Below are 24,002 nucleotides of genomic sequence, written 5' to 3'. Positions count from 1 at the left end.
ATAGCGCAACACAACCTCAATGTCTGCAAGGGCGCGATGCTAGTGAAACAAGCCCTTCGTTGTTTCGACTCAGAAAGGCGGCAAGCTGGGAGGAGATTGCCCGACTCCTAGCTATCATATTCATCAGGGGGGCTGCGCGCCGCAAGACCCTTGCTGGGGTGAACATAGTCAGGACAAGCGCTGGGCTCTCCCTGCACAGAGCCGGTGCGAGACTAAAAGCTGCTGGCAAATCCAGGATGCCGCCGGCACCAGTGGCCAAGGCGGCTGAGATCTTGGTTTGTCGTAGTCTGGGAATCGTCAAGGACGGAGAAGACATCACAGCCGCGGCTCTGGATGCATTTGCAGAGCGTTTCAAGGAGAAGCTGCCACAAGAAGTGATCTCAGCCATGCGGGAGTTATTCAAGCTTGATGATGTGCAAGCTACAGACGTTGAGGACGCACTCATCCAGCATGGTGGAGCGGGTGCCATGGATGTGGAGAGGATGGAGGACGCTGTTGCTGCTCTGCAGGCGTCCAATTGAGCACGCGGCTGTTTAGGGAAACTCAGTTATCCATGTTATCACAAAGCCATGCAAGTCTGGGAGGTGGTACTAGTTGCTCTTGGTGTAGCCGGTGTGCTCAGGCCTGGTCCAGGGGTGTAGCTATGTTTAGTTCCTTTGGTATTAACCGGTGGGTGTGTTTTTACAGTAGCAGAGTTGTGTGTGGCATGTGGCCGCGATCTGATGTGTACCCCATGTTGCCATGTTAGTGCAACCTATCAATGTAATGTGTTGGAATGTCCGGGGTCTCAACTGCCCGGATAGACGAGCTATTGTCAGCGCGACCATCGCCACTTCATCTTGTCATATTGTGTGTCTCCAGGAGACAAAACTCGACGCTGTCGACACCTTCACGGCTGCCTTCTTGGGGGGAAACAGATTGCGTAATTATGCGCAAAGGCTGGCGGATGGCACCCGAGGTGGTATGCTGATGCTCTGGGACTACCACCTTGTAGAAATGTCCAACATCACCGCCTCCACCTTCTGCTTGTCAGCGATGGTTCGCATTCGCGAATCTGAAGTACAATGCAAGCTCACCACCGTTTATGGCCCCACTGCCTCTTCCCGCAAAGATGCCTTCTTCGCTGAGCTCATCAGCCAGAAACCGCCCAATGGGATGTCTTGGCTCGTTGCAGGGGATTTCAACCAAATATACCGTGCAAGAGACAAGAATAAAAGGCATGTTAACCGTAGTCGAATAAATCGGTTCCGAACCACCCTTCAAAGTTGTGATCTTAAAGAGATACACTTGCAAAACAGAAGGTTCACCTGGAGCAATGAGAGGGAAAACCCTACAATGTGCAAACTTGACTCATTTTTCTGCAACGCCGGATGGGACACCACTTTCAACACTCATTTGCTACACGCCCTCTCGTCATCTCTGTCCGATCATTGTCCACTCCTTCTCGCCGATGACAAGGGACCGCAGAGACCGCGAACTTTCAAGTTTGAAAACTTTTGGATCTCTATGCCCGGTTTCATGGAAGTGGTAAATAAGGCATGGAACGAGCCCCTCGAGCACTCCGAGCCATATCAAGTCTTATTCCATAAGCTCAAGAAGGTGGCCCTCCAACTCTCAGAGTGGCGTAGGGGCCTCTTCTCGAAGGCAAAAGTTCACCTTCATGCCGCTCTCATGGCGATTCTCCGCCTCGACATTGCTCAAGAGAATCGGCAACTCTCCCCTGATGAGAGGGACCTTAGGGCCCGGCTGAAGAGGAGAGTTATCAGCTTGGCCGCACTCGAGAGAGCTCGGAAAAAGCAATGTTCAAGAATTGCTAACCTCAAGGAGGGCGACGCAAACACCAAGTTCTTTCATCGCCGGATTAATGGTAGAAGGAGGAAGAATCATATCCATAGGCTAAAGCATGACCAAGGTTGGGTCACCGAGCACGACGCCAAAGAGAAGCTCATTCTGGATCACTTCGCTGACGTGATGAAAAAAGGGAGCACAAGCGACAAAGACTTCAATTGGGATGAGCTCAACTTAGAGGTGCACGACTTGCACGGCCTTGACTCGCCCATCACCGAGGAGGAGATGCGGGAGGCTATCAATGGCATGCCAAGTGATAAGGCACCGGACCCGGACGGTTTCACTGGTGCTTTCTTTAAGAAGTGTTGGGGCATCATGAAGCAGGACATGATGAGGGTGATACACCATTTTGATGCCCTCCACACGGCAAATCTTCACTGGCTCAACTCTGCAAATGTGGTCCTTCTGCCCAAAAAAGAAGGCGCCGAGGGGATTGCAGACTTTAGGCCCATCAGTCTCATCCATGCCATCACTAAGATTATCGCAAAAATCCTCTCAACCCGTCTTGCTCCGCACATGGAAAAGCTGGTCTCCAACGCCCAAAGCGCATTCATCAAGCGCAGAAGCATACACGACAATTTTTTGTGTGTTCGCAACCTGGCCCGCAGACTGCACAAATGCAAGACCCCGTCTCTGTTGTTCAAGCTTGACATCCGCAAGGCCTTCGACTCAGTCAGATGGGAATACATCCTTGATCTCCTACGGCGAAGGGGCTTCCCCCGCAAGTTTCGAGACTGGATTGCGGCTCTTCTTTGCACATCATCCTCGAGGATCCTGCTGAATGGTGTGGCCGGCCACCCCATCAAGCATGGTCGGGGCCTTCGGCAAGGGGATCCCCTATCCCCGCTCCTTTTCGTCATTGCAATTGATGCACTCCAATAACTGCTTGAGTTGGCAACCAGAAAAGGGCTACTTCACAAGGTGCGGGGGAGAGGGGTCATGGTGAGAACTTCACTCTATGCAGATGATGTAGCCATTTTCATGGCCCTAATTAAAAATGATATTGACAACCTCTCAGCCACCTTGAACGGATTCGGGGAGGTCACCGGGCTATGCACCAATTTCCATAAGAGCTCTGTTGTGGCCATTCGATGCAATCACCTCAATCTAGAGCACATCCTTCAAAACTTGCCGGCGAAAAGGGCATCCTTCCCCTTAAGATATTTGGGCCTTCCTCTATCCATCTGGAAGCTTAAGTTGGTGGATTGGCAATTCCTTGTGGACAAGGTTGCGGGCAAGCTAGTTACCTATGATGGACAAAATATCACCACCAGTGGACGCACTGCCCTTGTCAAGTCCGTCATCACCTCCCAAGCGATCTACTTCATCACGCCATTAGTCGTACCGCCGAGCATTCTTCAAAGCATCAACAAACTCGAGCGAGCCTTCCTTTGGTCCTGATCGGACAAGACGACGGGTGCCAAGTGCAAGGTGAATTGGGAGATTGTCTGTCGGCCGCATGAATATGGTGGTCTAGGGGTCCTCAACACCGACAAATTTGCGAGGGCCTTGCGTTTGAGGTGGCCATGGTTTGAATGGACGGCGCCTCACAAGATGTGGGTGGGATTGGGAAACCCATGTGACGAGGAGGACCTTGACTTCTTCTATGCATCCACAACCATCACCATGGGGAATGGTGCTAAAACACCTTTTTGGGATTCTACTTGGCTTCATGGATGCAAACCCAAGGATGTCGCTCCTCTCATTTTTAAGGCCTCCTCGAGGAAGAATTGGAAGGTGCGCGAGGCTCTAAAAAATAATGCGTGGATCCTCAAGATCAACACCTCCACGGTCGTATCAGTTGAACACCTTCGGCAATTCTTCACTCTTTGGGCGCTTTTAATTAATGTCCACCTTGTTGAACATGCCGAAGACACCATTGTGTGGAAGCACACGACAAGCGGGCATTACTCTGCGGCCTCCGCCTACAAGGCCCAATTTCTAGGATTGGTCCTCTCCCCCATGGATCAAATGATTTGGAAGGCTTGGGCGCCGCCAAAGGCTAAATTCTTTGCTTGGTTGGCTATCCAAGATAGAATTTGGACTGCGGATAGGCTTGCAAACCGGGGATGGTCAAACTGCGGGCTTTGCACTCTCTGCAAGAGAGATCAAGAAAGTGGACCACATCTCTTCTTAAAATGCCGATACACCATTCGGCTATGGAACTCGGTCATCGCGAAATTCGGCCTTCACCACTTGGACACTACTACTTGGCAGCTACATGATTCGGTAGAGGAGTGGTGGACAAATATAACCGGTGCCGGAGTCCCCAATAGGAAGGCTATGGCCTCTCTTACCATGCTCGTGCCATGGACCACTTGGAATGAGAGGAATGCCCGTGTTTTTCGACAGAAGAGCGCTCCGCCAACAATCTTGCTCAACTTCATCATTTGCGAGGCAAACCTTTGGGTCACTGCCGGTGCAAAGAAATTAGGGGCTATTATTTTATGCGAGTAATCACTCATGCCATGTAAGAGTGACTTCTGTAACAAACTCTCTTCTTATCTTAATTAATAGATGAGGCAAAATTTTTGCCTCCGTTTCAAAAAAAAAATTCATCAGGGGGCACACACCCTGAATGACTTGCCAATCACGTCATGGTCTGTAAGAAGAACATGTCTTTGACACATGTGCGTCGACTACACCGACCTTCAACGAGACATATGCCCAAAGAGCCCTTTCCGTGAACATGTCATGTCGCATGTGTGTGATCCTGTGAACTATTGACACGTGATGAGTGAAAGCATGGCCAACCACGGAGGGGCTTTAGAGCATCTCCAGTCGGCCCCCAGGATGCCCCCCCCTAGCACTTTTTGGGCGCCGGCGCCTAATTTTTCTCCCAGCCGGGACCCCCAAGAGCACAGTTTTCGCCGAATTTAGCCAAAATTAGCGCCGGCACGCGCAGGCGAAACCCAGCCTACCGAGAGGCTCTTGGGGGAGGAGAGAGAAGGCTTTGCATGTCTTTTGGCCCACAGTCAGCCTCTCTTCACCCTTGTTCTCCAGGCCCCACCCACGTGCACTCTCTCTTTTCCTTCTCACCTCCACGCGCGCCTGCCTCGCCGCCTTGCTCTTCTCCTAGCCGCGCGCCTGCCTCGCCGCCTTGCTCCTCTCCTCACCGCGCGCCTGCCTCGCTGCACTCGCCGTCCAAGGCCCCACCTGCCTCGCTGCACTCGGGAGGGAGGGGAAGACGCCGCCGCCACCACGCGCTCTGGACGAGTACGAGGCCGCTGCGTGGCCGGGGCGGAGCTCGCCCGTGCCCGCCTCTGCGTGGCCGGGGTGGCCCGCGCACGCGCCCGGTTGTGCGTGGCGGAGCTCGCCCGCGCCCGCCTCTGTGTGGCCACGGAACACCGCCGCCCTCGCCTCGCCAGGCTCGAGCCGCTGGCGCGAGCTGCTCGGGCGTCCACGGGCACCGCGTCGGACCTCGCTCCTCCCAAGACGAAGCGCGTCTGTCTGCGCTGGCGCGGGCGTCCGCCTGGTCGCCGCTCCGGCTGGCCATTCCGCTGCTGCTGGTAGTCGGGCGGCGCGACATGCTGCTGGTCGTGGCGCGGGGCTGCGGCTCCCGGTGGAGGCCCGGGGTGGGAAGTGCTCTCACATGGCAGCCGCATCGGCGTGGAAAGAGCCGTGAGCGGAGACCGGGGAGGGCCGAGGAGCGGTAGCTTTCTTGGCTTTCGCGGTCGAGACGAGGGGGTGGTTGCTGGGGCGGCCGCGCCGGAGGTCGTCGTCGTCCATGCAGGGGAGGTCGTCGTGGACGAGCGACAAGGCTCGTGGGGGGGGGCACAAGTAGTAGGAAATTTTTTGTCCCCAGATCAAAAATTATACTGGCGGCCCCTCAAACGGCGAAAAATATGTCTCCCAACGGCTGAAGATGCTCTTACCGGCACTCTCCGAGAAAACGGCACAGGCTGTGCAACAGAGTGACAGCAGCGCACAGGATTCGCAGGCGGCCATCGCCGCCCGCACCTGCTCCGGGCTCTCCGCTTCCCCGTTCCACGCCCTCGCCACCACGCCGGAGAAGAAAACCGAAAGAAATTAAAAAGAAAAAGAAAATTCAAACCAGAGTCCCCAGAAACAGCGACGAAAACGCTGCGACATTTCAAATCGAATCAACCCCAACCCCCCCCCCCACCCCAGCTCCCCCGCCTGCACCCCACCCAACCAGCCCCCCCCCGAGTCCTCCCCAATTCCAAGATCCCACGCTTCCCCGCTCCAAATTCCCTCCCCAATTCCAAGATCCCTCTCCGCGCGGCGCGATTCCGGAGCTAGGCAGCTAGGGTTTGCAGGTCCTCGGACCGAGCTGCGCGATCTCGCCGTCCGCTTGGGGGCTAGGGTTTGGATTGGGGTACAGCCCCGAGCGAGCTCTGGATTGAGATTTGGGAGAGTGGTCGCAGTTCTGGATCGAGCTGCCCCGTGTGCTGCGATGGTGGTGAGTGGAGGAGGACGTCAGTGACGGTTGGGTTTCGCTGGGATAAGGAGAAGCCCGCAGCCATGGTGCGGCTTCTCGGGCTGCGGGGCCTCAGCTTCGGGCCCGAGGAGTCGCCGCGAGAGATCACGGCCGCCGGCGGAGATGCCGCGCCCCCTGTGGGGAGCAGCGGCTGGCTCGTCCGCTTCTTCGACTCCGCGTTCTTCTGCGAGTGGATCGCCGTCAGCTACCTCTACAAGCACGACCACGCCGGCGTGCGCGACTACCTCTGCAACCGGATGTACACGCTCCCCCTCTCGGGCCTCGAGGCCTACCTCTTCCAGGTCTGCTACATGCTCGTGCACAAGCCCAGCCCCTCCCTCGATCGCTTCGTCATCGACACCTGTGCCAAATCCCTGCGCATCGCGCTCAAGGTGCATTGGATCCTCGCTGCTGAACTTGAGCTAGAGGAAACCGAGGATCTGGATGGGATCGATAAGGTGCAGGAGCAGTGCCAGGCTGCAGCCACCGTGCAGGGCGAGTGGCCGCCGCTGGTCCGACCTGCGCCTCTGTCCCCTGTTGCCAGCCCACGCGGCAATCCCATGCTCAGCAGGATACGCTCGTCAAAGCAGCGACTGATGTCCCTTGCGTCGTCGCCCTCTCTTGGTTTGAGCCCCCCTCCCAGCAGCACCAATGTGTCTGCTGCTGAGGATGCTGGAGTCGGCAAAGGGAAGCAGCCAGTAACACCATCTTCAGAGGACAACAAGCTGCTTAGGCGACTGAGCATCGGGCCAAAGGCCTTCTTTAGGCGGTCTGTGGAGAAGGACGAGGAACAGGATAAGGATGGGTTCTTTAAGAGATTGCTTAGAGACAGCAAGGACAAGGAGGAGGATGATGGAGACAAGGAAGGTTTTTTTAAAAGGTTGCTTAAGGATAGCAAGGAGAAAGAGAATGATGAGGAAGAAGGGGATAAAGATGGTCTCTTCCGTAGGTTGCTTAGGGACAGCAAGGACGAGGACATGGAGCTCACACCTAGCTCGGACGGTTTGCTGAAGAGACTCTTCCGTGACAAGGAGGACAGCAAGGGCGACGATGACGAGAAGGAAGGTTTTTTTCGCAGGATATTCAAGGATAAGAATGAGGAGAGGAGAGAAAGCATGCACGGAAGGCTTGGGGACGAGGAAAGAGTAGGTAAGAGTTTGGAGGATGATGATAGGGAAGGGTTCTTCCGCAAGATCTTCAAAGATAAGAATGAAGAGAAGAAAGATGGAGGCAGTCATAAGCAAAATGATGATAGAGAAAAGGTCGGTGTGAACATCGAAGAGGACAAGAAGGATGGCTTTTTCCGGCAACTTTTCAAGGAGAAAAATGATGAGAAAAAGGAAGGCACCACTCCCAGCAGGAAGGAGGACGACAGCAGAGGCAATAAGAGCATAGACGACGATAATTTCTTCCGCAGAATTTTCAAGGATAAGAATGAAGAAAAGAAGGGAGTTGCTCATGACAGGAACGAGGGTGAGAAGTGTGAGGAAGGTGATAAGGAAAATTTCTTCAGGAAACTATTCAAGGACAAAGACAAACATGAGGACAGGAGAATCGAAGGGCTTGATAAAAATGATGACGATGGTAAGAGCACCAGTGGTATTGAGGAAGAGGAAAATTCAGAGTTCTTGTCATTCCGCAGGTTGTTTCGAGTGCACCCAGAGGACACTAAGAGTGGGCATATAGAAGGTAGTCAGCCTAACGGTATTTCTGAGGGTAGCCCAGGATCAGAGAGCTTTTTTAAGCGTTTATTCCGTGATAGAGAAGATTCTGAGATTTTAGGCTCAAAGTTATTGAAAGAGGCAAGACATCTACTCTTAATTTTTCTTTCGGTTAGACAGTTTCAGTGTTTCATATTTTGAACCATCATATTCAGTAATTACTTCTTCTGACTGCACCTAGATATGCTTATTACTTCTTGGTGTGAGGTGACTTGTGTTGCTAGTTGCCATAAATATTGTACATGTAACATTAGTAGTTTGATTCACAACTCTTATGTTCAGTATGGAGGAACTTGGTTATGAATTTCTTAGATTTATCACAATATTCTCCATCCACAGCTGTTTGATATAAACAAAGTTCTTTTGAGGTGTTTCTGTTTGCTGCATTAATCTGTTATAATGTTGTCATACTCCGATTATGCTATTTGTACATATTTTGGATTTTTAATTTCCTTTTACAGCATGCTTGCCTTCCTAACTGCAGTATATGTGTTTCAGAGACATCCTGATCCCACAGGAAACAGTGAGAAACAAAGTGGGAAACCACCTTTACCAAATAATGTGCTGGCAGAACTTCGGAAAGGCTCTTACTATGCTTCATTGGAGCTAGTTCAGTCATTATGTGATACATCTTATGGTCTCGTAGACATATTTCCCGTGGAAGATCGCAAGATTGCCTTGCGAGAGGTAAGTCGTTCCATTATGTTGCCAGTACCACGTATTAGTTATTTGCTTTATGCCCCTTAAGTCATACTTTTTATGTACCGTGTTACCACAAGCTACATTCATTTTCTTTTATTTGCATTCTAATTTCTCCTCTGGTGGTTCTTTTTGTGCCAGTCTCTTACAGAGATCAATTCACATATTGCTTCCAGTGAGAAAAATGGAGGTGATTTCTCTATCCTATTTGAGATATTATGTACTTTACTATCTTTGTCTCATAGGTTACTATATTTTTCTTAATTTCTGCCCTAACATTTTCAACATCACAATTGGTGCTTCATTCTTTTTAAGCCTACATTTAAATCTTCAGTTGGAAGCTACTCCCTCTGTAAACTAATATAAGATCTTTTAGATCACTACTTTACTTGACATATCACATTCACATATGGTCTATGCTAACATTTTCAACATCAAATTTTGGTACTTCACCCCATTTTCATATATTTACATTTTAATCTTATAAGTGGGAAAATACTTGACATATCACATATGGTTTGTGCCTTACTGTTCTATTGTTTTTTTGGCTACAGTTTTAGTTATGATTACCTTTCTTTGTGCATAATTATTTGCTGCAGTTGTGTTATCCAATGTTAAATAGTTTTGGATGGACAATGAAGGATAAACACTTCAATAAATCATGTGCATATTCTATTTGGTTGCCTAGTTCTTTTGCATTTTGGTGCATGAGTCACCATTATATGTGTTGTACTCTATGTATACTGTTGCCTGTGTTTGCTAAGCTGTTGAGCCTGCTCAAATGGAAGTATAGGCAGCAAAATAGTACATCAAGATATGCCTCGCATATAGCAAAAAAGTGTCTTGTGGTTTGGATCTGCCTTTTCTTTGCCCCTTTACATGAGAACATCAGTGGAATTTTAATTAAAGGAAAACAAAGCTATTAATGTTGCAAAGCAGCAGCTAGATGTGCTCTCAGGCTCTTCTCCCCCCTTTGTTCTTTCTACTCACAGGCGTATGCTTTCCAATGGGAAGGGGCATATATCGAGTGGTTCATATACCTGAAGATGAGTCTGTTCTTCTAAACTCTAGGGAGAAAGCTCCTTATCTTATATGTGTTGAAGTTTTGAAAGCAGAAACACCAAGGTATGTAGCTCGGGTTCCATGTTAGCATAAAAGTGCTCATGTCTATATATTAGTCTAAAAGTACACAGCTGAGGCTGTGGCAAAAGAATGTTTGATACTGAGCAAATTAATGATGTTTGTCACTTAATTTATTTTTGGAGCTTCAATTGCTAACATCAGTTGTTTTGCCTTTCTAGTCACTCCAAAGGGTCCTCGGATGTGAACAAACTATCCAAAGGCGGGATACCGTTGGCTAATGGAGATGTTCAGTTGCCAAAGCCGCCTCCTTGGGCATATCCTTTGTGGAGTCGACATGAACCACAAAATTATGAAACAGACAGAATGCTGAACTCTACCTCTCAGGTTATTGACCAAGCCATGGCTCAACTATGGGAGGCCAAAGTGAAATTTGTAAATGTTAGTTTCTCCATCGAGAGAATTGGCCGTTCTAGAAGCATCGCAATGTCTGAGTCAGGCCGTAGGATACGGCAACCTACAGCAGAGTCACATAATCTATCAGAAGATTCCCAGGCTGTTGTTGACCAGCCTATCGAGTGGGTAAAGGTCACGCTGTCTGCGGTTCCAGGAGTTAACATGGAAGATGTAGATGACAATGAGCCGACACGGAAGAAGGACCATCGCCGTGTTCCAAGCACTATTGCAATGGAGGAAGTCAAGGTGTGACTCACACATGAAATTGGTTTTTAGTTCTCATGCCATTGCTAAATATCTTTTGTATTCTGTCTCCCTCTAGGTGCTTTTATTTATAAGGTTTGCAGTCTTCCTCAACATTCTTTCTATGAACAATTAGTTTTGAGACTAGCCATTTAGATAATCGAAAGAGTAGGAACTATAGACTTGATGTGTAATACAAGGTGATTATGCCTATATAACATCAATTTGATAGTTAGTGGACTTTTTGTGCTACTTTTTGTTGAATTGGTTTCCCTGACTAGGCTGCAGCATTAAAAGGAGAAGCCCCACCTGGTCTTCCACTAAAAGGAGTTGGTCAAAGCACTCAAAATTTGGACCCTAAGGTGATTCACTGATATTGTGCCATCAGTTACCTCCTTTTTGAACATCTTCCTTAAGCTAGTAACTCAATTTTCCAATAGGCAACTGATGGCGGAGATCCTAAACCAACTGATGCTTTGGCTGGTGAACTTTGGACTGTCAAGAAAGAGAGAATACGCCGTTCTTCAGTTCATGGAAAATTACCTGGCTGGGATTTGCGTTCTGTAAGTCCACATGTAATTGTTCTGCTATTAGATTATTTATTTACATGTTGCAATATATCGAATACAAGCTTTATGAGCATGTTTAATTATTTATATTTAGGCATTTTTTAATGTTACATCTCTTAAGGTTAATTTTCCTTATACCTTTGCTTGAGCATGGACACTGCACTTATTTTAGTTTTCAGCATAAAGCATAATTTTCTGGCTCTCCATTAGGTTCACAAAAAAGGATTAGGAGAGAATTAAGTAACTACTCCATCTGTTCACAAATAAGATGTTTTGGACATACGGACTGAAATGAGTGAACAAACACACTAAAACGTGTCTATATACGTTCGATTCACAAAAAGGTTAGAACATCTTATATTTGTGAACGGAAGGAGTATTACTTTTCATACTATTATGTTCCCCAACATTGACTTTCTGAACATATAGTTAAACCAAAAAATAATCATAAATGTATTTCTTCATAATATGTTCATACTATGGGCAAGGTTTTTGAGTCACCGAGTCAAGCCAAGTCGCCGAGGTTGCGGCTAGAGGCTTGCTGGCTTGACTCAGTGGCTCGGCTTGAATAGTCGCCCAAAGTCGCCATATACTAATATAGAGCACCAGAGCACACAGCAGCAGCCTATACTGATATACATCTAACAGTAGACCACATATAGAGCCCACCCCGTGCTCTCTGCCTCTCTTCCCTTCGGTCCTTCTCCTTCCCCAGTCCCCACAACAGCAGCAGCAGAGCACACAGCAGCAGCAGCAGCAGAGCAAAGAGAGGCAGAGGGGGCGACGAGCCATACGGCCATACCTGCTAGGGTTTGCTGGCGCAGGAGAAGATGGAGGCCGAGGCGGAGGAGGCTTGTGGGGGCGCGCATCACCGGCGGAGGAGGCTGGTGGGGGCGCGCGTCACCGGCGGATCTGGAGGGGCGCGTGGCCGGCGGTCGCCGATCTGGAGTGGCCCGCGCGGTTCCCTCCCTTTCCCTCTCTCTCTGTCTCTCTGTAACCCGTGCGGTCCTATTTATCCCCCCCCCCCCACACACAAAAATTCTGGCAGGTGGCCCGCGTGCAGAGCAAGCCGCGCGACCGGCGGCTACTAATCGCGCCAAGTCGCCAGCGAGTTGCGCGACTCACTCCCTGAGTCAAGTCGCCTGCGCGAGCCAGCCACGCCGCGACGACTCGACGATTAGTCGGCGACTCAAAAACCTTGAATATGGGATGCCCTCTTCTGCCTATCTCATGCATTGTCATTTATAGTTGAAATATAAAAACTTCTATCATGAAATAAGTAGATGGTTGGATAAACTGATTTGATGGTAAAAATTGGTCGGGGTAATGTTTGTTCCTTAAACTAGAGCAACCAACGAGACAACTATGAGCATCGTTTCTAGTCTGCGGACGATTGTTGTCATGCTTGAGGTTGAACGGCTTGTGCCTTGTAGGATATCTTACTCTGAAATGTCGTCAGTTATTGCAGTGCTTCTGAAACACTTCCACCAATTGCAGATTATTGTCAAGAGTGGGGATGATTGCCGACAGGAGCACTTAGCTGTACAGCTTGTCGCACACTTTTATGGTAATGTGTAAAATAACTAATGTTATCATGATAGTGATCAATTTTATCTTGACTGTGGAGGTCATCCTTTTTTGCTGAAGATTGTCTTGTATTGATTTTTGTGCTTAGATTCCGCTTCACTTTGTTTTTTACTACCATATATGTCAGGCCTGAAGCATATAAATATTCTATTGGCTGAAGTATATGCTAATTTGAATCAATATTATGATGTGCAACGTCCACTGTAAGGGAGTATATATAAAAAACATATCTAAGGAATCACATGATACGCATGGATTTTATTTTATACTAAAAAAACTGGCAAACAATCATTCTCGCACATAAAAATAGTACTATGGCTTGCAAGTGATTGACACCCCAGGAGTCTTATAATTAGCTCTTTTGGATTTTGGAGTAATGGTAACATCTCGTGGTGTATTAGCAATTACTTTTCTCATGTTGCTGTCTTGCATTTCTTATGTTCTGGATTCCTGAAGGATTATACTAATTAATTTGCCTAAAGTTTGTGTTAGTTTCATTTAGGGTGTGTTCAACTCACTAGTGTCCTGAAAAATCCTTTTATCGGCAGATATATACCAAGAAGCTGGCTTACCACTCTGGTTACGGCCTTATGAAGTTATCGTCACGTCTGCATATGCAGCCCTAATTGAGACTATTCCTGACACGGTAGTTATCTTTCCTTCCAGATCACTTCTCTGAATTTCTTTCCGCACTGAAAGATCTTAGGTTGACCATTGTTTATGTTATTGCAGGCATCAATTCATTCCATCAAGAGTAGGTTTCCCAATATCTTAAGTCTCCGTGACTACTATGTAGCCAAGTATGAAGAGAATTCTCCAAATTTCAAACTTGCACAGGTGAAATGCTGGAATATCACACGACACAGCAAATAGATCCACATGCTCAGTTTGTGTCATCCTCTGAGTACAACTGTAGGCAATGTTTCATCATTTATTTCTCGTCAAAACACATCTGATTTTTTAATTGAAAAGTGTTTTTGACTTTTTGTTGAGGCAAACAATGGAGGGCGATCGCCCACCTGAATTAATCGAACAGTTTGATTAGCGAATATCCATGGCTGCTGCTTGTATGAAAATGTGGGGCTATACTTGACTAGTGATGTGTCACATCCCATGTGACTTGTGGTGCGTGCTGTGTCACATCGTTTGTCAACTTGTGTCCAGTCCACCCCATGAGATATGTTTGTATCAGTATCGCAGATGAAATGGTCTTGAACATTTGGATAGTGCATTTCTTGGTGTTCCTGTGAGGAAAACCATGTTTTGGCAATGAATTTACTTAATTTTGTGAATGAAAGCTGACAAACTGTTCAGTTGGTAGTTGAACGCAATTATAATTACTTGGATTGTCTGCATTGGTATTGGAGCAATTTTTTCATGGCGCTGGAAGTTTCATGAATGCAAAACTTGGATGATAGCACCGAATTGATGCCATCTGATGATGATTAGTTAACATATCTAACATTAGTGGATTCATATCTAACATACTTAAAAATTCTCAGTAAGAGTTTAAAGAGCTCACATTTCATACCATTGTCAATCCAGCTGAACTAGCTCTTATATTTTCTTTTATCCACAGAGGAACTTTGTGGAAAGCATGGCAGGATATTCAATTCTGAGCTACCTGCTGCAGGTATTAAATTCAAGTGCTTCATTTGTAATCTGGGTGTATTTTTAGAATTAGAAATGTTATTTGGCAAGCTCTGTTCTTTTGAATTTGTAATGCATGCCACTAGTAATTAACAAAGTAGATCAATTAAAAATTACTAAATACCATTCCATAAGATTGCTCAAATTATGGAATTGTTCTCATTAGTATTTAATTATTAATTAATAGTGCTAAAGTGAAAGTTCATGTCATCACATTATGGCCCGTTTGGGTTTTTTTGGGATATAAATTTCCAACTGATCCTGGCTGGTACAGTCAGCAAGTGGTTCAGCCCAAGCACTGTCCTGTTATGTTTGTGCTGTGTAATTAGCTACCTATGGATAGTTGCTTTACTGTATTAGATCCATTTATTTTACATGTAATGATGTAATCTCCCTGCTCTCTGTAATATCTGATCGGGCCAACAGAGCCAGCCAAGTCTTGCTGTATTGTTGTTAATTAAGTATATAAGGTGAGAGGGCCTGCCAACTGATGCACTATCTTCTCAAGCTTTTGAGGGGAAGGTAACGGTTGGGAATCCAATCTGCTGGATGTTAATTTATATGTAGTGTTGCAGTGCAAATAAATTATTTTTCCATATAATTAATGCAATGTTTCAGCTGAAGTGTTGCAACAAGCATCTGATACTTGGAATGTTACTGCATGTCTTTCTTTTAAGATTTCCGAAATGAAAGACACTTTGCTGCTGTTTTTGTTTTTCTGCAGACATGACTGCTTGCCTTACGCCCTAAAATAGGACCTCTTTGCCTTTATTATGTGGGAATAAATTGATCTCAGATCGAAACCCCTCTTAATTCTCTCTTTGTGACGCAACATAGAGTATTAAGCGTTGAGACTTTTTTGAATTTGCAGGTCAAGGATCGTCATAATGGGAATCTCTTGATAGACGAGGAGGGACATATTATTCATATTGATTTTGGTTTCATGCTTTCTAATTCTCCTGGAGGGGTAAATTTTGAGAGTGCGCCATTTAAGCTGACGAGGGAGCTCCTTGAAGTATGATAGAAGCTTGTACCTTGTTACAACTTTCCTATATCCTAGATATAAGTGTTGAATTATATTTTGATGGAGTTTAAATCTCGTTAAGTTTGTTGTGGGAACAATGCTAGGTGATGGATTCTGATGCTGAGGGAACTCCCAGCGAGTTCTTCGACTATTTCAAGGTAAATAACTGATAGCATGTTACTTTCCCTTGCCTACCGGGACTTCTCCAATTTATATTGGCTTATTTATCTATGTTTATTTGAATTCTTCAGGTGCTATGCATTCAAGGGTTTCTTACTTGTCGGAAGCATGCAGAGCGTGTTATACTTCTTGTGGAAATGTTGCAGGTAATGGCACCTATCTAATCTTACAGATGTTTATCTAGATGTCTTGATATAGTATATGAGTGGGTGCCTGTGAGAAGGCATTCATCTGTGTACTCCGGTTTATGCATGCATGGCTCATATTATTTACCAACATTTTCTTATGTACATTAATTTTTTGAATTGTTGGAGCATATCCTTCTTCATATGGACGCAGCGATTCGGCTCCCGAGCTCATCTTCCCCCTTCCGTGAACAGTAATTTTTAAAAAAAGACTAGAAAAAAAATCTGATTTTGTTGGCATGGAAGACGTTCGAGTGCGTGACGCCTGTGCCAAATCTGGTGGTGTTTGGACATCTGAGTAACTCAGGAAAAAAGATTTGGGGTCAGTGAGAAAGTTTACTGTTCACACACTGTTTGGACCGGTTTTGTCTTTTTTTTCCACAAGCTCCTCAGATGTCTGAACACGATAAAATTTTGCCCAGACATCACACATTTGAGTGTCTTGGTTGACAAAAAAATTCCGATTTTTTCGAGTATTTTTTTTATTTTACTCTTCACTGAGAGCAGATGAGCCCGGGCTCAGAAGTGAATATTTGTATCCTCATGCCCTTTTATATTAACCAAATTTACCCACATTATTTCAGTCTTCATCTAGTTATGAAGTTTTACTTATCGTATTTCCTCTCTTTCTGCCGTCTTGTTATACTTCTTTGGCTACCATGAAGTGCTATGCTTTCTGTCGCATTCAAACTTGAATCTTGTAACTTCTGGTGTAGTAGTCATCTAAATTATTTATTTGTATTCCGCTTCCTGATTAGCAAGGGAATGAGGAACACCATCATGACAGAAATCATTTTACATGTGTATCCTTTGATCAGGATTCTGGCTTCCCATGCTTTAAAGGTGGTACTCGCACTATACTGAACTTGAGGAAGAGGTTCCACTTGAGTCTCACTGAAGAGGTTAGTCAATTGTTTTTCATTTTTTTTATCATTTATCATGCCCAGAGGGTTCTTACTATGATCTTATGATGGTTGCAGCAATGTGTATCTCTGGTGCTCTCATTGATCAGTAGCAGCATGGATGCCTGGCGTACTCGGCAGTATGATTACTACCAGAGAGTATTGAATGGGATTTTATGATGTACTCCAGGAGCAGTTAGCACTTGACTCGTTCAGAAACCAGTCTGAGCAAATCTTTGGAACAAACAGATCAGTTTGGGGCTGATCTAGCTTGCTGTTCCCACCATGATTGGTAATGACTGGCACCAGGTAATGGAGCAACGTGTTCTGCATTCTGCACGCCTGGAGTCTCCCGTGGAACCCAAGTGGCATTGTGCTCGTGTATTATTTCACACCCTATGGAGAAAGGTTGAGAAAGTGTACAGTCATCGGCAGTTAGCTAGTTAGGGCTTCACACTAGGAGGTTTGCTACTGGTGAAGCTGTTAAGCGTATTGGAATTTGGAATCCGAGCCGCGGTGCTGTACAGACACTAGATTTGCGTAGCTTGGGCAGGGGTTTTAGGGGAGGACCGAGCCATACATGAAGTGAACAAGTGTAAATTAAAGACGCATGGAAGCTGGGAGTCACCTGTGGCAGCAGCAAGGGTTGTGTTTGCGCGATTCTGTGGCATCCCAATATAGGCATCGAATTAGACGATGACAATGTGCATTGTAAATTACCATTACTGTACAGGGCCCAACAATAGGAGCTCGTTGTCCCGTTTTCCAGACTTTCGTTTTATTCAGCAGTAGTACTACCGTTGTTGGCGTGAGAAGTTACACCTAAGTGATGCCTAGTAGCAGGAGCGGTACATCTTGAAAATTAGTCTTTGGTGATGGTGCTCTGACTGAATTACATATCGTGATTCATTGTTTTGTCTGGCCTAAATCACATTTTTTCCCCTGATAAAGAGCGCCTTTGTTAATTAAAATTAAAATGTGGTAACACCTGGCCTCCGTATACCTAGTACTCCATCCGTTCCAAAATAGTACTAAAGTTAGTACAAAGTTGAGCCATCTATTTTGAAACAAAGGAAGTAGAATACAAATAGCAACACACCAACAGTGACATAAATAAAACCGAAATAAAGGCAACAATAAAGCAATAAAAGATGGGAAAAGCTGCGGATCTTAATGGCCTACCTCTGCTGCATGACACGCATCCAAATGAAGGCTTCCATGTCGTCCTTTATTGAACGTGCTTTCAAAATGGAGGCTATGTTTCAGAAACAAATGTGGTGTTGCAATGATCTACGACAGGTCTAGTTTTGCAACGAAATATTTGTTGTGGAAATTTTTTGCAACAAGACCTCGATTGCAGAAAAAGTTGCAATTTTAGTTTGCAACAAAACAGCCGTTGCAAAAAAATTCTGCAACAAGACCTATGTTACAGAAATAATTCTGCAACAAGACCTGTGTTGCAGTTCTGGAGGCGCGCTCGGCTTGCTTGATGCGGCAAATCCGACGACTCACAAGCCGGTTGATATTTTAAAGATATCAGCCGGCCGGCGGACGCGTAACACGCCCCATAAAATATTCACATTATATAGGAGGCAGTGGACTGATTTAAAAATTATGCCGTTGGGACGTGCTACACATCCTCCAGCTGATCTTTTTAAAAGATCAGCAGGGTCGCGAGCTGTCAGATCTGCCGCATCGGCTGGCCGAGCGTGCCTCTACCATTGCAATACGGGTTTTGTTGCAGAATTATTTTTGCAACACAGATCTTGTTGCAGAATTATTTTTGGCAACAACTGTTTTGTTGCAAAAACATTTTAACTGAGGTTTTGTTGTATTTTTTTTTCAAATGAGGTTTTGTTATAGAAAATTTTCACGAAAGGTTTTGTTGTAAAACATAATCCCGTTATAGACCATTTCAACACCATATATGTTTTAAAAGTATAGCCTCTGTTGCATGAAGGATAGTATGTAGGCTCTCACGCGATGCCTGTTATCCAGGGGAAGGTGACGGACGCGGCCGCTGCGATCCCTCAGTTGATAGTAAGTGTTCCCCTATGCTGTCATCCATGTTAGGTAAAATCTTCCTAGCCACCCGTTTAAATTGCTTACACACCGGTTTGAACATTGCTAATCACATTTTTGGTATGCTTGAACAACGTTCTCGCACTTGCTGAGCACATGCTCCGAACCGTCGTATCATGTTAGCCTTCTGGTGAAGCGTTATCTAGTGCGGAGTAGTTTGTTTTTGACGTTTCGGCTTAGTGCTTTAGGGCATCTTCAACGGCATCCCGTAAATTTCCTACCGGATCTGTGGACAGAGGGTATCAGTTTGCGGACACGGGTGTGGGAGGCCAACATCCAACGCTAGCTGCATACATCCGGTCAATAATTTGAACCAACCTCACAAAATTCGAACAAACTAAACAAATTTCATTTAAGTTCGGATATACTTTACATAAAAATATTGATATTTCGACTGCTTAATTAAAAAACTAGAAAAAAACCTAAACCCTATACCGGACGACACCTCGTACGCATGGCCGCCCTGCCCTGCCGCCGCCGTCTTCGTCGGTGCCATCGGCGGCGGCGTCGTCATGGTCCCTCCAGCGGCGGTACGGCACCGGAGGGCCGCAACAGCCTTGTTAGGTGGTTGCCTGCCGCTCGTGGAGGAGCCGCTCTGCTTCCTACTGCACCGTGCGGAGTGCCGCTGCAGCCACCGCTGACGGCCTTGCTGCGGCTGGTGTTAGCGGAGCAGTTGTTAAGCGACCACTCCTCGCTGATCTTGGTGAGCTCGCCGTCAAGGCGGTGGCAACACCTGGAGGCCGTCTCCATGGTGGTCATGGAGCGGTCGAGCACCGACGCGGCGGCGAGGTCTGGGTCATTGCAGACCCAGTCCGGCGCCACGTTGCTCTTGGCGAACGCGGAGCGGTGACTGGCATTGCGCCGGTCGTACCTCTCGTACTGTCGAGTGGCGCGCTTCGCCTCAGACACGAGGCCCTCGAGCCCGAGGGACCGCAGAGGTAATGAAGGAGGCGGCCCCATGCCTTCTTGATCGTGGGCGGCAGCTCCTCCTGACGGCGAGGCGGTGGCGGCACGGCGGCGACAACGGCGCGTCGATGCGCATGTACCAGTTGCATGGTGGAGACGCAGGCTCCTCCTTTACACGACATCTGATCTAAACGCCGCGGTGGTGCGGGGGCGAGGCCGACTCCTCCTTCACGCGACGTCCGATCTGGACGCTGCAGTTGTCTTGGGGTGAGGCCGGCTCCTCCTTCACCAGCAGGAGCATGGATGCCGGCTCGGTCTTAACGCGACGGCGTGGCGAGGAGGCCGACTCCTCCTTCACGCGCGCCGGTCATTATCTTGATCTGATGGACGAAATCTTCGTCCGTCAGAGCGACCTCCTTGAGGAGGTGGCGCCTGGTCCTCCTCGTCACCGGAGGAGGTGGCGACCTCCTCCTTGGCGGAGGAGCCGGACGCTCTGGACGCTGACGGGTCCGGAGAGCGTCTGCGGCGGCGCCAAGAACCGCCGGAGGAGGAGCTTCCGCCTACTCTGCCTGCCGGCGGAGCACCACGACTTCGGCATCGCCGGAGCGTGGGTCGAAGAGGAGGAGGGGGGAGGGGCCCGATGCTCAGGGAGGGGTTGGTGCATCTCTGTGCATCTCCGGCGCACAGTTTAAATAGCCGCTGCGAGGCCCAGGCGAAGGGCCTGTCTGCTTCAAGGCAACGCAGCGGCCGGAGTTGATTCCTCGGGAACCTGCATCCGCAATGAAGCGGCGGCCGCCGAGAGGTCATATTTGTCAGCGCCGCCCTCCATTCCTTCATGTGCTCTGGTCAGACATGAATGCAGCGTGTTAAGCGACACCTACATCAGAAGGAAAACACAGATTTTTAGTGGGCCAGGGCGGTCAGAAGCGTGCGTGGGATCGGTCCTAACTCTCGCAAACATTCCCTACGCTTGTCTTTGATTTACAGGAGAAATTACGTCCGGACCGCTTTGTGGATCGGCAGAACCGTGTTGGATGGCTTCAACGGTCCGAACGGTTGCGGGAAATTTGCGGGTTCACCTTAAAGATGGCCTTAGTTTCTAAGAAGGCCGAAAATAGAAGCAGCAGTGGATGGTCCCATCACTTCGGTTGCGACGACTTCGGCAGGTCCTTTGTTACCTTTGCCGCATCTCTTTCCTACGGCAAACTCATGGATGACATCAAAACATTGGGATCATCAAAGAGGATGATGACACGTGAGAGTGCTGTTTATATGCAGGGGCTTATTTGTAATGCCAGTGTACTCGTATGTTGGTGTCCTAAAGTAACCTTCTCAGATACGTCTTCAGGTTTTTCTTCCCTTGAAAAAGAATGTTTCCTGTGTGAATCACGGTGCCATTTTCCCTTTGACAAGGATGCATTTGGTCGGGGAGACCAGACTGGGGTGAGCAGCGGCCTCACACCAGAAAGCAGACCGGCCCATTTGAGCTGGACGCGGTTGCAGCCGCACAGGGAGCGTATGACTGCATGCTGGAGAAACCGCCACGTCTGCTGTCTTGTCAGCTTTCGTTATACTTGGACGAGCGATCTTCTGCATGGAGGATGCTGCAGCGCCGACTGGTGCTTTTGGACGCACGTTTTTGTGGGTCTGAGTGAGAGAATGACGTTTTGATGTTCTTATAGGGAGGGGGAATATTCCTTTCCGCTCCGACTTTTTCCCCACCCACCTCGCAGTTTCCCCTCCGTGAAACCCTAGCTACCACCCTGTCTCCTCTTCTCTCACCCACCCCGCTGCCACAGAAGGAAGCCGCCGGCCTCAACACCTTGCGCTATAGGAATCCTCGTGGCTGGAGTGTCGCGGCGACTACACACACATCAATGGAGATCGAATGTCAGGGCGGTGGCCCCGGACATGTCGACGATGGCCATGTTGCAATGGTTGCGAGGGCAATGAGCTAGCCAGTAGTGGCGTCAACGATGACGACAATGATTTGTGGTGGAGGCTTTCTGTTCCCGCATTTGCGGCGATGGTGAATTTTCCTAGTTCCGTTCTCCGATGATGGTGATGATGACACATCTTCATGGTCCTTGTGTGGAGGTGATTTTACATACTGATGTTATTGCATGCACAATAGTTATTTTGCTTCCGGCGGCATGACGACGGATTTTAACCTCGGTATTGGAGGATCCCGGCGGCAAGCTCAGGTAGTGTTTTTTTGAGTGTAGGGGCTCAAGTGGCATCAAAACTCTAGGTACAACCTTCATGGATTGAACCTGGCGCCCGTCCCCCGCGTCGCCCTCCCTGGCGGCGACGGGGGAACACTAGATCGACCGGCAGCGCACCCTCCCCACCTCCCTCCCCACCTCGCCGCCGTCGGAGGAACGGCCGGCGAAGCCCGTGCCGGCTTCAGGGATGGTGGCGGCGGGGCGATTTGGCTGAATCCAGCCCCTCCCTCGTCGCGCCCTCGACCCTCCCGAACGCCGCGCACGTGCTGCGGCCATGACTCCTCGGCGCGGTCCAGATCTCGGCGGCGGCTGCGCTCCTCACCTGTGCTGCCGTTGCGCCCCCACCCCACGTGCTGTGGTTCTGGCACCGTGGCGCGGCTTGGATCCCGACAAAGGCTCCCCGACGATGGTTCTGCTCCTCTCCGTGGTGGTGCTGCTCCGGCTGGGTGGCGACGCTGCCTCCCTGGTGGCGTCCCCTGCGATGTGGGCGCGAGGCTGCGACAACGGAACCTGCGCTCTCCAGGGCCCCGGCTTGTCGGCGTCCTCTATTGGCGCGGCTCCGGATCTGGTGCTTCGAAGGCTGTGTTCCTCTCCGGCTTCTTCGGTTCACTGGTTCTAGCCGGTGCTGCTCCAGCCTCGGCAGCCCAAGACTTGCGCTTTCCAGTGTGTTTGGCTTGTCGGCTCCCCTGCCCACGCGGCTCCGTCCCCGGCGCCCTCGTTGGTTGCGTCCCTTCCAGCCTCGTCGGCTTGTTGGCGTCCCGACGGATCCGTCCCGGTGGTATGGATATGTGTTCCTTCTAGATCCTGGCCTACTTGCGGCGCCACCTTCCTATGTCGGCCCCCACCACCTCCCCAACCCCGTCCACCTCCTTGCCGCGTCAACTCGTCAGATCTCCTCAATGTGGCGGCAGCTCCAGCCTACATGTTGGTTTCCTCATCTCTTGATCGCAAACCGGATGATGTGGGGTTGCTCAAACTCGGCCAGGGTGAAATCCCTGCACGGCTTGCCGATGCTGGCAGCGGCGACACTCGCGGGTGCCGTTCCCTTCTTGGAGGCGCTGTCATGGCCGCTTTCTGTGCCCCTTCGAGCATTGGGGGAAACCCCAGGTCCGGCTCATCGGACCGAACAACGGCGGCGCCATAACATCGTTTCCCTTCTCGAAGGCGTTGTCTTATTTGCTCGGCATCCCCGATGCTGGATCTCGAGTTACGGGAACAATCATTGTCTGTTCGGACTACATCTCATGGCATCGGCACCCTAGGCGCTATGTATGGCCTCACCGGTGCTTCTCCCACGGTTTCCATCTTCGGCCCGGCCGGGTCGTGCCGCCCACTAGCCGATCTCTTGGCGTTCTAGGTGGGAGTACATTGATCCTGTCAAGTTTGGAGCTGCGACCGTTCGGATGTGGTGCGTCGTGTTAGTCGTGACACGGCGTGGGTGTCCTGAGCCTTGTGTCTCCTTGCCTCTTGTGGCCGGAGGCCGGGCTAGGTGGGTTTAGCTGTGTTTGTCTTTTTTTTGGGCTGAGCATCCCTCTTCCCTCTGCTTCGGGTATCATACTCGTGCCTTCTTGTGTTCGTATAGTGTGTTGTACCATCTCTTATACTTTCTCTATTCTCTTTTAACAATGAAAAGATACGTAAGCTTTGCGTATTCGCGAAAAAAAGATTGAACCTGGCAATGTCATCGTCGATGTGGAGTTCCCATGTTGAAGACATTGTATAGAGTTTGTGCGTCGATTATCGATGACAGAGCTTGTGCGTCGTATGTTGGAGGATCTGTCCAGTTGGCAACTTATCATTGATGTTTATTACTGTTGTTTGTTGCGGTTGTTTTGCTGGTTACACCTTTTTTTCCTTTTTGTAATAATGTGGCAGTGTGCATCCTCGATGTCTTGAGTCGTGTTGATGTAAATGCGGAGTGTCATTGATATATTATCGATATTAATATTTTTTAATAATAATAAAATAATATTCCTGCTGTGTGCGAGAATGGTTGAGCATTATTTAGATAGTGAAAGAGTGGCATCGAGGGTGTGTCGACCCGTGGTTGATAGCTACGTGTGCAGCCTGCGGGCAGCAGCGGCAGTCGGCTCGGCACGGGCCAAATCATTTCAGTTTTGACGCTTGTAGAGTGATTTTTGGACCGATAGTTACGCGTACGAAGGACTGCAAGTCTGCAACCTGCGTGGGTATCCCTTCCACGT

The 24,002-nt window shown here is 48.6% G+C and overlaps 2 protein-coding genes across 3 annotated transcripts; both read left to right on the top strand.

Annotated features, from left to right (window-relative positions):
• Nucleotides 1-6,009: 6,009 nt before the first annotated feature.
• Nucleotides 6,010-17,353, top strand: LOC125550913 (phosphatidylinositol 4-kinase beta 1). 2 transcript variants are annotated; one of them, XM_048714033.1, is made up of 16 exons: nt 6,010-8,091; nt 8,509-8,697; nt 8,851-8,899; nt 9,702-9,834; nt 10,011-10,491; nt 10,770-10,850; nt 10,929-11,051; nt 12,555-12,624; nt 13,193-13,290; nt 13,377-13,481; nt 14,224-14,277; nt 15,166-15,309; nt 15,423-15,476; nt 15,570-15,644; nt 16,502-16,585; nt 16,664-17,353. In XM_048714033.1, the coding sequence occupies exons 1-16, from the start codon at nt 6,334-6,336 to the stop codon at nt 16,763-16,765; spliced, it is 3,600 nt and encodes a 1,199-aa protein (XP_048569990.1). In that variant the 5' UTR covers nt 6,010-6,333; the 3' UTR covers nt 16,766-17,353. The 2 variants fall into 2 exon arrangements, 1 of the variants encoding a protein (XP_048569990.1); XR_007302020.1 differs by lacking the exon at nt 16,664-17,353 and having other exon boundaries at nt 15,401-15,476.
• Nucleotides 17,354-21,300: 3,947 nt separating this feature from the next.
• LOC125553640 lies at nt 21,301-23,711 on the top strand. The gene is made up of 2 exons (XM_048717397.1): nt 21,301-21,670; nt 21,799-23,711. Exons 1-2 carry the CDS (start codon nt 21,629-21,631, stop codon nt 22,597-22,599), a joined length of 843 nt encoding a protein of 280 aa, XP_048573354.1. The 5' UTR covers nt 21,301-21,628; the 3' UTR covers nt 22,600-23,711.
• Nucleotides 23,712-24,002: the final 291 nt, after the last annotated feature.

The sequence above is a fragment of the Triticum urartu genome, chromosome 4 (assembly GCF_003073215.2).
Source record: "Triticum urartu cultivar G1812 chromosome 4, Tu2.1, whole genome shotgun sequence".
NCBI lineage: Eukaryota > Viridiplantae > Streptophyta > Magnoliopsida > Poales > Poaceae > Triticum > Triticum urartu.
The sequence above is the reverse complement of the archived record's forward strand: the minus strand, read 5'-3'. Positions and strand labels throughout refer to the sequence as shown.

Coding starts and splice junctions, on each gene's coding strand:
- LOC125550913 (XM_048714033.1), top strand. CDS start 6,334: ATGGTGCGGCTTCTCGGGCTGCGGGGCCTCAGCTTCGGGCCCGAGGAG. Junction 8,900..9,701: donor TTCCAGTGAGAAAAATGGAG/GTGATTTCTCTA, acceptor TTCTACTCACAG/GCGTATGCTTTCCAATGGGA. Junction 15,310..15,422: donor TGACGAGGGAGCTCCTTGAA/GTATGATAGAAG, acceptor GAACAATGCTAG/GTGATGGATTCTGATGCTGA.
- LOC125553640 (XM_048717397.1), top strand. CDS start 21,629: ATGATGGTGATGATGACACATCTTCATGGTCCTTGTGTGGAG. Junction 21,671..21,798: donor TTCATGGTCCTTGTGTGGAG/GTGATTTTACAT, acceptor TTTTGAGTGTAG/GGGCTCAAGTGGCATCAAAA.